This window comes from Hypomesus nipponensis, chromosome 6 (assembly GCF_054491055.1).
Source record: "Hypomesus nipponensis isolate SF chromosome 6, ASM5449105v1, whole genome shotgun sequence".
Taxonomy (NCBI): Eukaryota; Metazoa; Chordata; class Actinopteri; order Osmeriformes; family Osmeridae; genus Hypomesus; species Hypomesus nipponensis.
This window is the reverse complement of record NC_140366.1, coordinates 8,079,842-8,093,541: the sequence shown is the minus strand read 5'-3', so window position 1 is coordinate 8,093,541 and position 13,700 is coordinate 8,079,842. Positions and strand designations below refer to the sequence as shown.

General features: G+C 40.3%; 2 protein-coding genes across 2 annotated transcripts; both read left to right on the top strand.

The window, feature by feature from the left end:
* The first annotated feature begins 8,655 nt into the window (after positions 1 to 8,655).
* Positions 8,656 to 10,715, top strand: LOC146286863 (CD209 antigen-like protein C). Its single transcript, XM_084700293.1, has 6 exons — positions 8,656 to 8,809; positions 9,404 to 9,490; positions 9,633 to 9,854; positions 9,999 to 10,144; positions 10,240 to 10,337; positions 10,557 to 10,715. Exons 1-6 carry the CDS (start codon positions 8,740 to 8,742, stop codon positions 10,696 to 10,698), a joined length of 765 nt encoding a protein of 254 aa, XP_084556419.1. The 5' UTR covers positions 8,656 to 8,739; the 3' UTR covers positions 10,699 to 10,715.
* Positions 10,716 to 11,769: 1,054 nt separating this feature from the next.
* On the top strand, positions 11,770 to 13,424 carry LOC146286862 (CD209 antigen-like protein 2). Its single transcript, XM_084700231.1, has 5 exons — positions 11,770 to 11,850; positions 12,167 to 12,253; positions 12,804 to 12,952; positions 13,044 to 13,144; positions 13,283 to 13,424. Exons 1-5 carry the CDS (start codon positions 11,781 to 11,783, stop codon positions 13,422 to 13,424), a joined length of 549 nt encoding a protein of 182 aa, XP_084556357.1. The 5' UTR covers positions 11,770 to 11,780.
* The last annotated feature ends 276 nt before the right edge of the window (positions 13,425 to 13,700 follow it).

The following is a 13,700-nucleotide window of genomic DNA, read 5'->3' as shown; positions in this document are numbered from 1 at the left end:
TGTGGTTGGGGCAAGCTGAAGCACGGATGCCTCGTGCCATTTAGCCAATCATACAGACACACTCAAACACACCCAACCTGCTGATGGTATCGCACTTTGGCCATCAACAATAGAAGCAGCCCAATTGGCACAGTTATTTCAGTGTTTGGTATTTTGCTTAGAGCAAAGGCGTGTGAACACCAATTGAAGAAATGAATAGTTCGGCAAAGGCGTGTCATATCCCAAGCCAACCCCGGTTTCGCAAAAGAAAGCGATGGAAAGAATGCATTGCCATCATACCAAACACACTTGGCCATCTCAGTGTCATCTCCACCTTTCCTTTCTTGCTTGGCACTGCCCAGTATAACTTACTTAGTATCCTACAATCACCTCCTAAAATGTGATTCCTGTGTTCATTGGCTAGATTGTTGTAGAAGCAGAGAAGCATTTCCAGACGAAGTTCGAGTCCAACCTTTGATGGCGGGATGCTGGGTCAGCTTTTGCTGGAAAGCCCTGCTCGGTCTGCATGTTGCCTATTTTTGAATCCTGAAATGATTCACCCCCAAAGCACGAAGACAGCACTGATTTTCAGCTCAATAAACACTTTTACATTGAGCAGTCCACATTTCATCAGTCGATAAGACTCCTCATAAACTGCTCCATCGACCATGAGGCTAACTTTCCCCCCGTCTTTCTGCCCTTGCCTCCCCTGGTGTTGTGCCAGTCTCTACTAGAGCGCCAGCCGGTGGATGTGTAGCTGCTGGGGCTCCTTGAACAGGTCGCCTCGGCTATGAGCTTGGACAGCTGTCGCGCAACAAATAGCCCTTCTGGAACACGAGCACGAGTGAGAAGTCTGATACACACACTTACGTAACACACACACACACACACACTCACAGTACCAACAAACCAGTTGTCAGCAACAGCGCTGTGTTTGTGCGTGCATGCGTTTGCTGTTCACACAGCCGACGAGAATATGAATTTGAGCAGCACTGTTCATTCCGTTTGAAGTACATTTGAATTCCCTTTCAGCAGGTAGTAGTGGAAGAGAGAAAGAGAGAGTGACAAAGAGAGAGAGAGAGAGAGAGAGAGAGAGAGAGAGAGAGAGAGAGAGAGAGAGAGAGAGAACAAAATGAAAGATGGGTGAGAGGATGTGTTTAATCGTGTCTGCAGCGTTAGAACAGGGTCGACACAAGACGAGTCCTGCTTGGCCATGCTGTGGCCTCACAGTGAGCTTTGGAGCGGAACTCTCTTTCAGTCAGGGGATTAGAACAGATAATAGACCACAGGATCTAAACCTATAACACATTTCTACAAAGGTGCCTCCCAATACTAATGTACCTTGAGGCCCAGCCAGTAGGGAGAAATAACTATTAACTCACAAGAGGGCGGAATGTAGAGGGGAAGAAAGAAGGAAAGAAGGAAGGAAGGAAGGAAGGAAGGAAGGAAGGAAGGAAGGAAAGAAAGAAAGAAAGAAAGAAAGAAAGAAAGAAAGAAAGAAAGAAAGAAAGAAAGAAAGAAAGAAAGAGAAAGAAAGAAAGAAAGAGAAAGTGTACTGTAAGAGAAACTTTCAACAGTTTTCCTTGCTTGACTTGATATTGCTGGCTCAATTTGATGAATTGAATTGGAAGTGGCATGGGCCAGGACAGCTTTACTGCCTCCACAGAAACAACAAAGTCCAGCTAACAACAGGCAGAGTGGATGACAGTCCTATTTAGGGGCCTTGTCTATCAATCATCGGTCGAAGGTCTTCCGTGCAGTTACTCCAAAGGAGTAATTGATGACAGCATTAGCTGTGCTGAGTCCTGAAGACAAGACTAGATGAATCAATGAGGAGAAAGAGACATAAATAGAGACAGAAGGCTTGGTGTGTGTGTGTGTGTGTGTGTGTGTGTGTGTGTGTGTGTGTGTGTGTGTGTGTGTGTATGTGTATGTGTGTATGTGTGGGAGAGAGTTTGCAAAATGGAGAAAGAGAGAGAGAGAAAGAGAGACAGAAAGGAGAGAGAGAGAGAGTGAGAGATGATGTACAACATGACCAACCAAACTGCCTGACTGACAACGTAGTAAATATCCAGCTCATAAATATGGATGCCCATGCTCTTATGTCTCCAAGCAGGATAGTATTGAACCATTTCCCCCTCCAGCAGTGAAAACTGTTATGAGGTGTGTGTATATGTGTGTATATGTGTGTGTGTGTAGATCTTGTTTATATTGCCACAACATAATTTTCCCAAAAGAATTAAGGGGGTATGTAGAGCAAAGATTATATGTAGGCTGTAGAACAAACACGACACAACTATTATCTTCCGTTAAAATGTATTGAGGGTTTGATTGGAGCCAGACGTAAAGAGCTGGACAGTGCCGCCTCTTAGTGGATGAAAGGAAAAGTGCATGTATCAATCCAGTACAGGTGTGAAATAAAAGGCAGTCAACAAATAAATAATCAGAAAAGACATTTGATGCGGATGTCTGAGACTGTTCACTGTTCTTAACTTTGTTAACATTGTCAGCTGCTTTGAGATCTCGCTCTGCTCAGTCTAACTAGCTGGATTAAATGAGGGTCAGTTGAATGGGTTATTCATCAGAATGAAGTCACTGCTCGCAACAAAAAACGAAATATATATTTAGACAGAGGGACATTGTTACACAAAACAATCAAGTTGCAATGACATCATCACTTCCTGGGTCAGGGATTCATGTCTTCCCAGGAAAAGGAGTTGAATTAGATTCAGGGCTTTGTGTGGAATAGACCTGACCAGAGAATACATAGATAAAGATAGCCGTGAGCTGGGACAAAGACGCTTTGTGCCTGCCTCAAACATCCCCTAACAGCCAGGAAGTTACAAGGATGTGACTGTTGGCGGAACAGGGAAGGCATGTGAGCGTTGGAAAAAGATTGTGACCTGCCCCCCCCTCCCCCCTCACCTACCCAACGACTCTTCTAAGGCGAAAACTCACAAAGTAAGATTCACGACAGCATCGCGACCTCTCTCCCTGTTTCTCACACGCGAACACATTCCCTAATGCTTAGCAGGATGTATTAAGTACAGTCTGTGACACACCGGTGTCCTCCTCCTATCTATAAAGGGAGGCTTGTTTGTGCTTGCGAGCAGCAAGCAGGACCTTGTTCACTACCGCAGCACAGGGGACTGAATTTAATAAAATAAATTAGCTTACTGAGCTGGGAAAGGAAAGTGAGAGACAGTCTGGGTGGACAGAAATAGAACGAGAGAGAGAGAGAGAGAGAGAGAGAGAGAGAGAGAGAGAGAGAGAGAGAGAGAGAGAGAGAGAGAGAGAGAGAGAGAGAGAGAGAGAGAGAGAGATGGAGTGGGTGGGCCACAATAAAAGCCAGAGTAAGGTAGACAAAGAGACATCAATATAGTTAAAATGTTGTCTCCGACCCTAGTGATGGCCATGTTGGTGTTGACTTGACAGATACCTCATGACGGAAGTATTATTTGATTTGTTTAGGATAGACAATTATTTTAAAAAGACACATCTGCACTGGACTGAACCCCAATTAAATAGAATACATTTCCCTAAAATGAATGTAGGACATTCATGAAGGTTGGAGGTTCTGGCTATTTACAACCTGTGTTCTGCCATGGTCAAAGATAATTACACTTGGACTTGGTCTTTCTCAAATTCTGTCCAACTTGGGCACACCGCAAATAGGCCTCCTGCAGCTACAGTTTTTCAGTTTAACCCCTGAAGAAAGATTTCAACTCAGAATTTGGACATTTCCTGCTGGATGCAGGAAAGACTAAGAGACCCCCCATTGTGCTCCGTGTGGCCAATCAGACATCAGGCTGAGATCAAAAGTGCCCTCTGATTGGCGGGTGCCCATTTCATGGAACTACCTTCTGAAGCTAACTAGAAGTCATTCATGTCAGCTATATGCGGTTGATGGTAAAATGCCGCCTACTGTAACTCAATAACTGACTGTACATGTATTTGCAGAATAAATCAATAAAGTTCAATTATCCAGTACCGTACTTATACTTATATACTTACTGTAAATTATTCTCCTTTATGTACCTCTTATTCAGTATCAAATATAATTCACCGATACATTCATGAAATACACTCACTGAAACCTTACACATGGTTCATACATTTGCCGCTGAAAGCCTTATTTGGAAGAAAGAAATCTCCTTTCTAACCGAGACAGTAATGATCATGTCCATGGATTATCCATCCCTCATGGATTCGTTTCTCGGCTGAAAATGAAATGTGCCTCTCCAGTGTTTCCCCAGGTCCTGGTGCACCCCCAGCCCACTGTGATCTTGCCAGCCTGAGGTAACAGGCTGACAGTGCTCCCCCTCTGCCCAGGCGTCTCCAACCTGGATCCCCTGACTCCCCGAGAAAGCTCTGCAGCGAATCAAACATCCCGACCCCCTCCCATGCCCAATACTGATGTGTCTACCAAATAAAGGGATAGGCTGTGTTTAATTTCATGCAAGATCAACACAATTAAAATCAGTGGAATTGGAATACATTAAGCCTCATTTCCCCACAGGCATAATTGACTGTGCCTTAACAAGCTCCTCCTTTGAGCTGAAGTGATAACGATCACCAGGCAGGAAATTAATTATGTGTGGAGAAACTAAGCAACCTTGTTATTGCGAGTTTGATTTGATTTTCTTCTTTTTCTTAATTGGTACTCCATCATGTTGTGTTTTTGCCTCAAGTGAATTCAGGATTCTTACACTTTGACCTATATTTTGTTGTTTTAGGGGTGCAGGGCATTGTGTCTGGAAAGTCTTGCTAACTCTTAAACATGCTTATCAAGCTTTATTCACAAAAACAAAATTACATTAAGCTACGTTTTAATCATCGTTTCATGCAACACGTTGAAATCTTCATTTGCCCACTGTGGGGCACTATATCACTGAGGAAAACTGATTCTACTTGTGTACTGTCAGGAGAAACCATTACTCATCGCAAATGTCTCAAGACACTGGTACAGTACAGTACAGTACAGTCCAGGTCCTTCAAATGTTCAATAATATTTTTGACTGCATAAACTGTAGTTTCCCTCTTTTCCAGTATTCCTTTTTTGAGTTTTTTGGGGTTTACACTGGTGAGAAATACAATGTATATATATATATATATATATATATATATATATATATATATATATATATATATATATATATATATATATATATATATATATATATATATATATATATATATATATATACATATATATATATATATATATATATGTATATATATATAGTATATATGTTTGGTCATCCTCCCACCCAACCAATGTGCTCTGGAGCTTGTTGACCACCCACCACTATTAGCTCTGCTTGAGTTTTGTGATGAAAGGATTTGCATGATTAAACAATAGAATTAATGAAACAGTGGGTGTATGATAGTGAAGAGACTTGGGTGCACGTCAATCAAAATAATTGCTTTCAGCAAAATTTTGGCAAGTTAGAAGCTGGTTAGAGGAAAGAAGGAAGAGATTTAGACGGACGCACTGCGTGGGAAGAGGCCTGGGTTGACCACTTACAGAGTTATCTTTGGAGTTACTGTACATTCACTAAAAAGGCTCATGGCTAGCACGACCTGATGGATTGCACTGGATTTTCGCCTCATAGCTCTGTGAAGTAGTTTGGTGTATTCATTTAGCAGTTGCTTTTGTTTGTACGTTTTTTTGTGTTTCGAACTAACAAAATTATGTTAGTTATGTGCTACATTGTAGCGGAGTGAACAGAGGGGGGCGCTCCGGGCTCAATCTGCCTGATTCAACATGCTGTGATGTTGTTTGGTTGAATACTTTCAATAAAGTTTGTTTGTGTGTTTTGAGTGTGGACAAAAAAAAAACAAGGAAGAAAAGTCTGACTCAGGACACATCTGTCACCTGCAGAGCACAGACGACATCCCCTTTCTCTCCTTATTTGGGCAAACGGACTTGAGCTAATTCTGATTCTGCAAAGCCGTGAACAGCCGCAGTTCAGTTGAGCACTGTGGCCTGTTGATGTAGTTGATTCCACCCCCTTAGTTTCTTCCCCGTAATCGGACACCCACCACTGAGATGAGTACTAAGCAGCAGGGAGTTTTAGAAGAATTTCTGTATTTCTTAATCATAAAAGTGTAAAAAGGGATCCTGAAATCAGTTTGACACCAAGAGGGGATGTGACTTAATTACTCATCTCTCTCTCTCTCTCTCTCTCTCTCTCTCTCTCTCTCTCTCTCTCTCTCTCTCTCAAAAAAATGCATCTTTTTTTGTCAATCCCAGGTTTAAGGTCCAGGTACTGTACACCTTTTCTCAAATAAAACCATTGAACTCATCATTTTGGGAAAATAAACTAACAGATGAATGTATCAGATCACCTCAATTAATCAATCGATGATGTTGTATATATATAGCATGTTTAAGAGTAACCATGGTTGGCAAAGTGCCATACAGGAGGTAAAATAACCATTGCAGAAAAATAAAGCATAAATAAAAAATGTTTTTTAAAAAAGTTACACAAAGCTAAGGAACCACTTCCCCATACCTGTCTCTATGCACTCCTCCACCTTTGATATGAATCCACCTCCTGAGGTGCTGTAGTGTGGGGACGACCGCCGTAGACTGGCTTCTCAGAAGATCATTAAAAAAACAAACGCTACGGAGTGGCACACAGGCTCCCAAAGGGACCAGGGGAAACCACGGAGCGAGAGCAAATATCGAAGCCCGCAGGCATTAACAACGCAGGGAAATGTGTGTCTGCAAGTGGTGCCATTTTTGGTGCCTACAGGAGAAGAAGGAGAGGAGGATGGTTGGATGGAGGGGGGGGGGGGAGGAGGAGGGGTGGAGAGTGGGCTGGAAGGGGGGACAGTTAAGAGAGCCATGCGTGCTAAGATCCTGCAGGGTCTTTAAAATAGTGTGCTCGTTGGGACTCGTTTTTTGATTTCCCTGTAGACCAGGAATTGGTCTCGGTTATAACAGGTGCATCGTCATCTTTCAGAGCCACATAAGCTTTGTATGTTTCCAATTGAAATGGCATTAGGCTGTGTGAAACCATATGATTGTCCATGATACAGATACTCATGGGTAGTTAGAGTAATACGTGTGATATTTAGTGTAAACAATAATCCATTCTTTCTTTGAAAATAGGATCATATGACACAGTGCCACAATGACAAGGCATGAGAGTAAGACCATCTTTTCACATACAGTAGCTAACTGCCCATGGGAATGTCCATGGGAATCAACAAATCAAAGTCAAAAATTGGTTTTCTGACATATCAAGTGTTGATTTGACATAAAATCACCATTTAGTGTCATACACTGCATGGGTATATGACCATGAGCTTTTCATGAGGAACAGATTTCAATTTGTTCTCATGGTAGATCTTGATAAGTAATTTTTACTTCAATTGCCAGGTGATACACACTCCTACACTGCAACATTAGAGAGCAGTACACAATTAATTGATAGTGGTATGGTCTGAATTTATGTGCACAACATGGTTCGAGAAGTGTCTGCCGTGGTACATTTCCCACCTTTGTGTTGGTGTGTGTGTGTGTGTGTGTGTGTGTGATTTGTCCATCGCCTAGCGACCATGTGTCATGTTGATGCATGGGCAGCCTGCAGCCGAGTCCAGACAATCGATACTGTTTTGGGTGTTGCCAGGGTGCTGTCTTTAATCGAGGGACTATAAGGACTGTTGGTCCTGACGAAGTGCCACTGCAGCATGAACTAGTAAAGAGGTAAGCACACAGAAGATGTACAGAGAGTACCAACAAGCGTGCACACAAACAAACACACACACACACACACAGACCTACTTTGTACTAAACAATACATTCATATTCAGTACACAGGTACATATACACTCACATAGAAGTTGTCATCCAACACCAAAAAAGTCAGCTTTTTTGAATAGGTCAGGATTGTTTTCATCATATATTGACAAAATCAAGTCAGGAGTGGTGAAGGCTGATAAGACGCCCATCTTTTGGCTACTGAATTTCCTCTGAGATAGTAGAACTTTAAACTGAGCCATTAACCCATTCATTCCCATTTTAACTGTTTAATTGCTGGTAAATGCAAGTGGATTAGTAGGCTATAGCAAACTGTCATTGTTATATGTCCATACAAGCTTTTAAAAAGGTACACAATATTGAGGGCTATTAATGTCTGGGGCTGGTAAGGGCTATTTTGTGGATTAATGTTTTTTCCAACTTGGCATTGAAAAGAGCAGGATTAAAGGTCATTTGTAAAGACAGGCTTTTATTCCTGAGTCATTTGTAATGAGGTCAAACTATAAGTCATTGTGTTGGTTGCTTGTTAAAGACTTGCTGATTTGACCTTTATGTTTCCAAACAGATCTTATGATGAACTAACGCTTCCACTTCCTTTTTTGGTGTTTTGAGCAACAGTGTCCACATCAAGCAAGCATCATTGCATTACCTGAATGTAATCACTCCCTATTACTTTCTTACTTATTATAGTCTTTCTAATTACAATTTCTGATAATGCCTCTGATGCTGGAACATGGTTTTGATCAATGTGTGTAGATTAATTAGTGGTAGTAAAATAGTTTAAATTTAATTTTATTATCCCAGAAAACAGGAAGGCATGTGTTGGAACATTTGACTTGTGAGTTGAGAAATCTCTAAAAGGGAGTTTTTGGTGTTGACCATAAGAGAGATAAAGACTAGGGAGGAGTTGTTCATATTGTCACCTTATAGAACCCAGTAGTTAAACTAACAGATCAGAATATTACTAGTTAGTTAATTGAGCGTGAATCATGGAGATGGATGAATATGTAAATGTACCTGAGGCGAAAAAGAAAAACTTGGACACTCGACCATTACAAGGTGAGCCCTGCACTTTGTAATGGCGTAGTAATCATGTCAGTGTGACATTTAGATATATTATTTGGTGATGGGGTTGTGTCAGTACTAGGGGTGTTAACAATATCGTGGAACAATATATCGCAATATAAATTTAACAATATGTATCATAGAGGTATGGCAATATTTTTACAATATGATGTCCGTTTGATCCTATTGGTTGAGCTACCAGCGCGCGACCTACTCTGCAACTCCGTCATCAGTGCATTCATTGCATTCACAGAAATTGCTTGAACTGAGTTAACTAAATGATATGTACAACAAAGAAAATGATTGAAAATGTTTAATATTTTGGAAATAAATCTGTTAATTGAATTTCGGTTTCATTTAACATTTTCAAAATATTGTGATACATATTGGATCGTACACCCAGTATCGTGAAACATATTGTATCGTGAGCTGGGTATGTTGTTATACCCTAGTCAGTACTGTATATATGTAGTGGTAATTCTAAGCATTCAATAAACCTTTATTAATAAACTTTCCCAATGGAATGGTATATATATTTTTGTCCACACCAGTGTTAACCTGTGCATTCTATGTGTGATTCTATCACAGGGAGTAAACTCTTCACAGTAGTCGCTGTGAGCTTTGGGCTGCTGTGTGTCCTGCAAGTGTCCCTCAACATCTCTCTACGCCTCATTTGTAGGTTGACAATGATAGAGATGTATACTGTAGTTCATTCCTCAGTCTTACAGATTTTGGTGGGGTTTTTTTCCCATGTAGAATTTTGATTTGTTACACCATGACATTTTAGAGACACCTGAGATATTATTTCCCATTTCAGATTGGAGAAATTGGACGGACGAGTCAAAAATTAACCAGACTGAGGAGATAGACCAATTACAAATCAGTTATGATAAACTGTCCAATGAAAAAGGCCAGTTACAAATCAGTTATGACAAGCTGTCCAGTGAAAAAGGACAGTTACAAATCAGTCACAACAACCTTGAAAACAAGAAAAAAATATTACAGACAGAGATAATTAAATTAAATTCCAGGATAAGGTGTAAGTAAAACTAAGTAATTATGTTATTTACAGTATAAGACGGCAGATCTCCAACATTATCTCATTGAAATTATTTGAAGATATAATGTCTAAATACAGTAATGCAACAAATCAAGGGTTTCTAATTGAAACTCTAAACTTTAGCATGTACACAGTGTAACCACGGATGGACAATGCTGGACTCCAGCTGTTATTACATCTCAACTGAGCAGAAGACCTGGGAGGAGAGCCGTCAGGACTGCATAGGAAGAGGAGCACGATTGGTGATCATAAACAGTGAAAAGGAACAGGTGAGACACAGTTGTTCCTTAAACGATTCAATACTTTGACTAATAAATCAATACATTTCTGCTTTTTTGTGATTTTGACTTGTCTTAATCCACAGACAATTTTGACTGAACTGAAACTACGAGTCTGGATTGGTCTATCTGACACCTCAAAAGGAGCATGGAAATGGGTGGATGGTTCCTCAGTGAGCAAGGAGTATGTTAGAACAAGATTCATTTTGAAATGGGTTTTTATTAAGTTGGGGTGGACTAACGGCCATAGTATGAGTCTATTTTCTGCAACCAAAAATATGTAAATGTAATGCTTTTCCTTCAAAATATGCCAGTATGAAGGTGGGTTGCAAACACAAGTACAGTCAAAAAAGTCCCTTCAGTTACAACAGTTTGAGCCCATTTCCTGTTTGTGTTCATGTAGGTACTGGACCGTGGGAGAGCCTAACAACTTTGAGGGAAATCCAGAAGACTGTGTGGAAATTCGACCACTGAGTGATGATAACATAATGAATTGGAATGATGAAAAATGTCACTTCCAAAGAAACTGGGTTTGTGAGATTTAGAACTTGTGCACATAAAAAAAAAAATCTGTCTTTATTTCTGTTTGTTGTAGCTGGATTAAAAGCTATGTATTGGCCTGTAGCCCGTACAGGCAAATGTCTGCTTAAAGACTACTTTTCCTTCAAAGAAAGACAACCGAAGAAAACATTTTTTTTACATTTGTATACCTTGTCAAACGTATGTCAGCTCTGATGGCAGGAACCATGTTTGGGTATCTGGTAAGATGGTAGCTTCCTGTTTCAAGTAGACTGTAGAGTACATTTCTGTGGTAGAGTAATTATAGGACAGACTGAGTTTAGTTGTATCTGACATGGCTGCTTTAAACCTTATATTCACTGTTTAACTATTAAACCAGGGTACAATACGAGTTACTATATTACTTTCTGTGTCCTCTATCGTGGAAATGAATGACTGCTAATGTACTGTACCTGGAATGTGCTGCTCTCCTCTATTCCCCTTCCTAACCAGGAACTAACAAGATCTTTGATGCACTTTAGATTTTGCATAGCACAGTGCAGCAATAACAATGTAATATTGCAGTTGAGATGTTATTGTTGAACTGTGGATGAGCTACCATTAGTGTTCACCATGCCTGGCATCTAAGATGTGGTTACTTTGTACTGTGCCTGGTAAATACTGACTTTTTCTTGACTTGGTCCACCCAAACACTTTTAGAACCATGTAAATCTGATCCTTGTTTTTTTGCTGATATTATTAAAGGGATAGTGCATGCATGGTGTTATTAGTACTGTGTGTTTAACATTAGCTCTAATAATTCAACAAACTGCATCTCTCTACGCCTCTTGTGTACGTTGAACTGCTTTGGTTGTCAAATGTGTCAGGCTTGATAGCAGGAACCTTCAGTATGGGTAGGGGGGAAATGATAGCAGGAAGTAACTGTTTGGACATCTGATAAGTAAATCACACCATTATAAAAATAAGCCCTTGGGTGTATTAGAACCTAGAGTTGACAAAACACAGGAAGAAGTAGCTGCCATACAGAAATGTAAGTTTGCAAAACATCCCTCAAACCAAAAACAAGGTCACTGCTAGTCATATTAATCCAGTAATATCAGGGAGTATCATGGAGATGGATCAGTGTGTTAATGTACCTGAGGGGAACAAGAAGAACCCAGATACAGGACCATCACCAGGTCAGCCCTGCACTTTCTAACGGTGTGGATAGTCATTTTTTACAGGGATAAACTGCAGCATGGAGTCCAAGACAAATTTCCCTGTTGAGTCAATAAAGTTATATGTTTTTATTATCTTATGTCAGTTTGATGCCCAGTTTGGAAATATTATTACTTTGAGGTGTATTGTGTTCTTAGTAGTACTGTATGTTTAGTAGTTGTTTCAACTATTAAACTAACCATGCTTCAATCAATGTGCCCAGTCTGATCTGACCGTGGATGCATTTTTTTAAACAAAGTATCTCAATGCAGACTTGTATGTGTGATCCTACCACAGGGAGTAAGCTCTTCACAGTAGTCACTGTGAGCTTTGGGCTGCTGTGTGTCCTGCAAGCCTCCCTCAACATCTCTCTACGCCTCATCTGTAGGTTGACCACTCTTACTTTTGACAGAAATGAACACATATACTGCATATATCATTGAGCTAAATCCTGGCACCAGTACACGTTAGCAGTATATGGCTTTTTGAATTAAAAGGGCCAGATTGCAGTGTGTTATGTATATTATGCCATTAAGCATACACCTTAGAGATTTCGAATTAGTTTTATTTCAGATTACAGTCAATGGAGTGAGATGAGAGAACAGATACAAATCAGAAACTACAACATTTCTAATGAGAGAAACATTTTAGTGATTATATATTAACATAGTTAATATATCTATATCATTATATTTATCTGTTAAGATATTGTGGGACGTGTTCTGCTTTATTAATTTTGATAGTGACAGTATTTAATTACTTTTTGATTACATTGCAACTCCTACAAACTACAGTGTTTTCACTATAGGTATTGCTACGTAGTTACATGGTAGTTGCCTTGTCTTGTACTCAGGTAATCATGGTAGATGTCAAATTGAGAATCCACCATTGAAATTGAGTTCATGTAGGTTTATCATGTCTTTGTAACTAAAAGCAGCATGTAGCCCATGTAACCACGGATGGACAAGGCTGGACTCCAGCTGTTATTACATCTCAACTGAGCAGAAGACTTGGGAGGAGAGCCGTCAGGACTGCATAGGAAGAGGAGCACGATTGGTGATCATAAACAGTGAACAGGAACAGGTGAGACACACAGTTGTTGTTTGACAGGTTCGGTGTTTTCATTAGTAATTGTTTCGACCATCCAATTATTTGGACTGATCTTCATCCACAGGAACTTCTGACTCTATTGAACATACGTGTTTGGATTGGCCTGTGGGACAAGGACTCAAATCGAGTGTGGAAGTGGGTGGATGGTGCCTCACTGGGCAATGGGTATGTTAGAAGTGTTTATTTGGTTCTTGGGCCGAGGGGAGAAGGAAGCTTTGGTAATCGTTTCACTTTATCAGTGAGCAAATACATCCCTTCAGAATATGCCATTGTGAGGTTGTTTTTTTCTGTATTCTCTTTCAGAAGTTACTGGAAAGTCGGAGAGCCTAATAACTATAGGGGAGCGTCAGAGGACTGTGTCGAGATACGACCGGAGAATGATGGATTAATTAATTGGAACGATGACACATGTTCCTTTCAAAAGAACTGGGTTTGCAAGCATTAATATTTACACTGTGTCATGGTGACACAGTGTGTGCTGTAACTTAGGATGACATTCAGAAGAGAAAGGGAGAAATGTATTTTATTCTAAAGTGCAAAAGTTTTACTCTAACTCTAGTGTTCTGGTGTGTATGCGTATGCATTCACACATCCACACACACCCACACACAAGGGGAATTCCACAGCTTAGCCACAACTAAAAATGGTCCTAAACAAAAACGCTGTTGGCGTTATATATGAATGATTGTGAATTGTTGGTAAATACTCAAAAATGTTAATG

Coding starts and splice junctions, on each gene's coding strand:
- LOC146286863 (XM_084700293.1), top strand. CDS start 8,740: ATGGAGATGGATGAATATGTAAATGTACCTGAGGCGAAAAAGAAAAAC. Junction 9,491..9,632: donor CATCTCTCTACGCCTCATTT/GTAGGTTGACAA, acceptor TTCCCATTTCAG/ATTGGAGAAATTGGACGGAC. Junction 10,145..10,239: donor TAAACAGTGAAAAGGAACAG/GTGAGACACAGT, acceptor CTTAATCCACAG/ACAATTTTGACTGAACTGAA.
- LOC146286862 (XM_084700231.1), top strand. CDS start 11,781: ATGGAGATGGATCAGTGTGTTAATGTACCTGAGGGGAACAAGAAGAAC. Junction 11,851..12,166: donor AGATACAGGACCATCACCAG/GTCAGCCCTGCA, acceptor ATCCTACCACAG/GGAGTAAGCTCTTCACAGTA. Junction 13,145..13,282: donor GGTGCCTCACTGGGCAATGG/GTATGTTAGAAG, acceptor ATTCTCTTTCAG/AAGTTACTGGAAAGTCGGAG.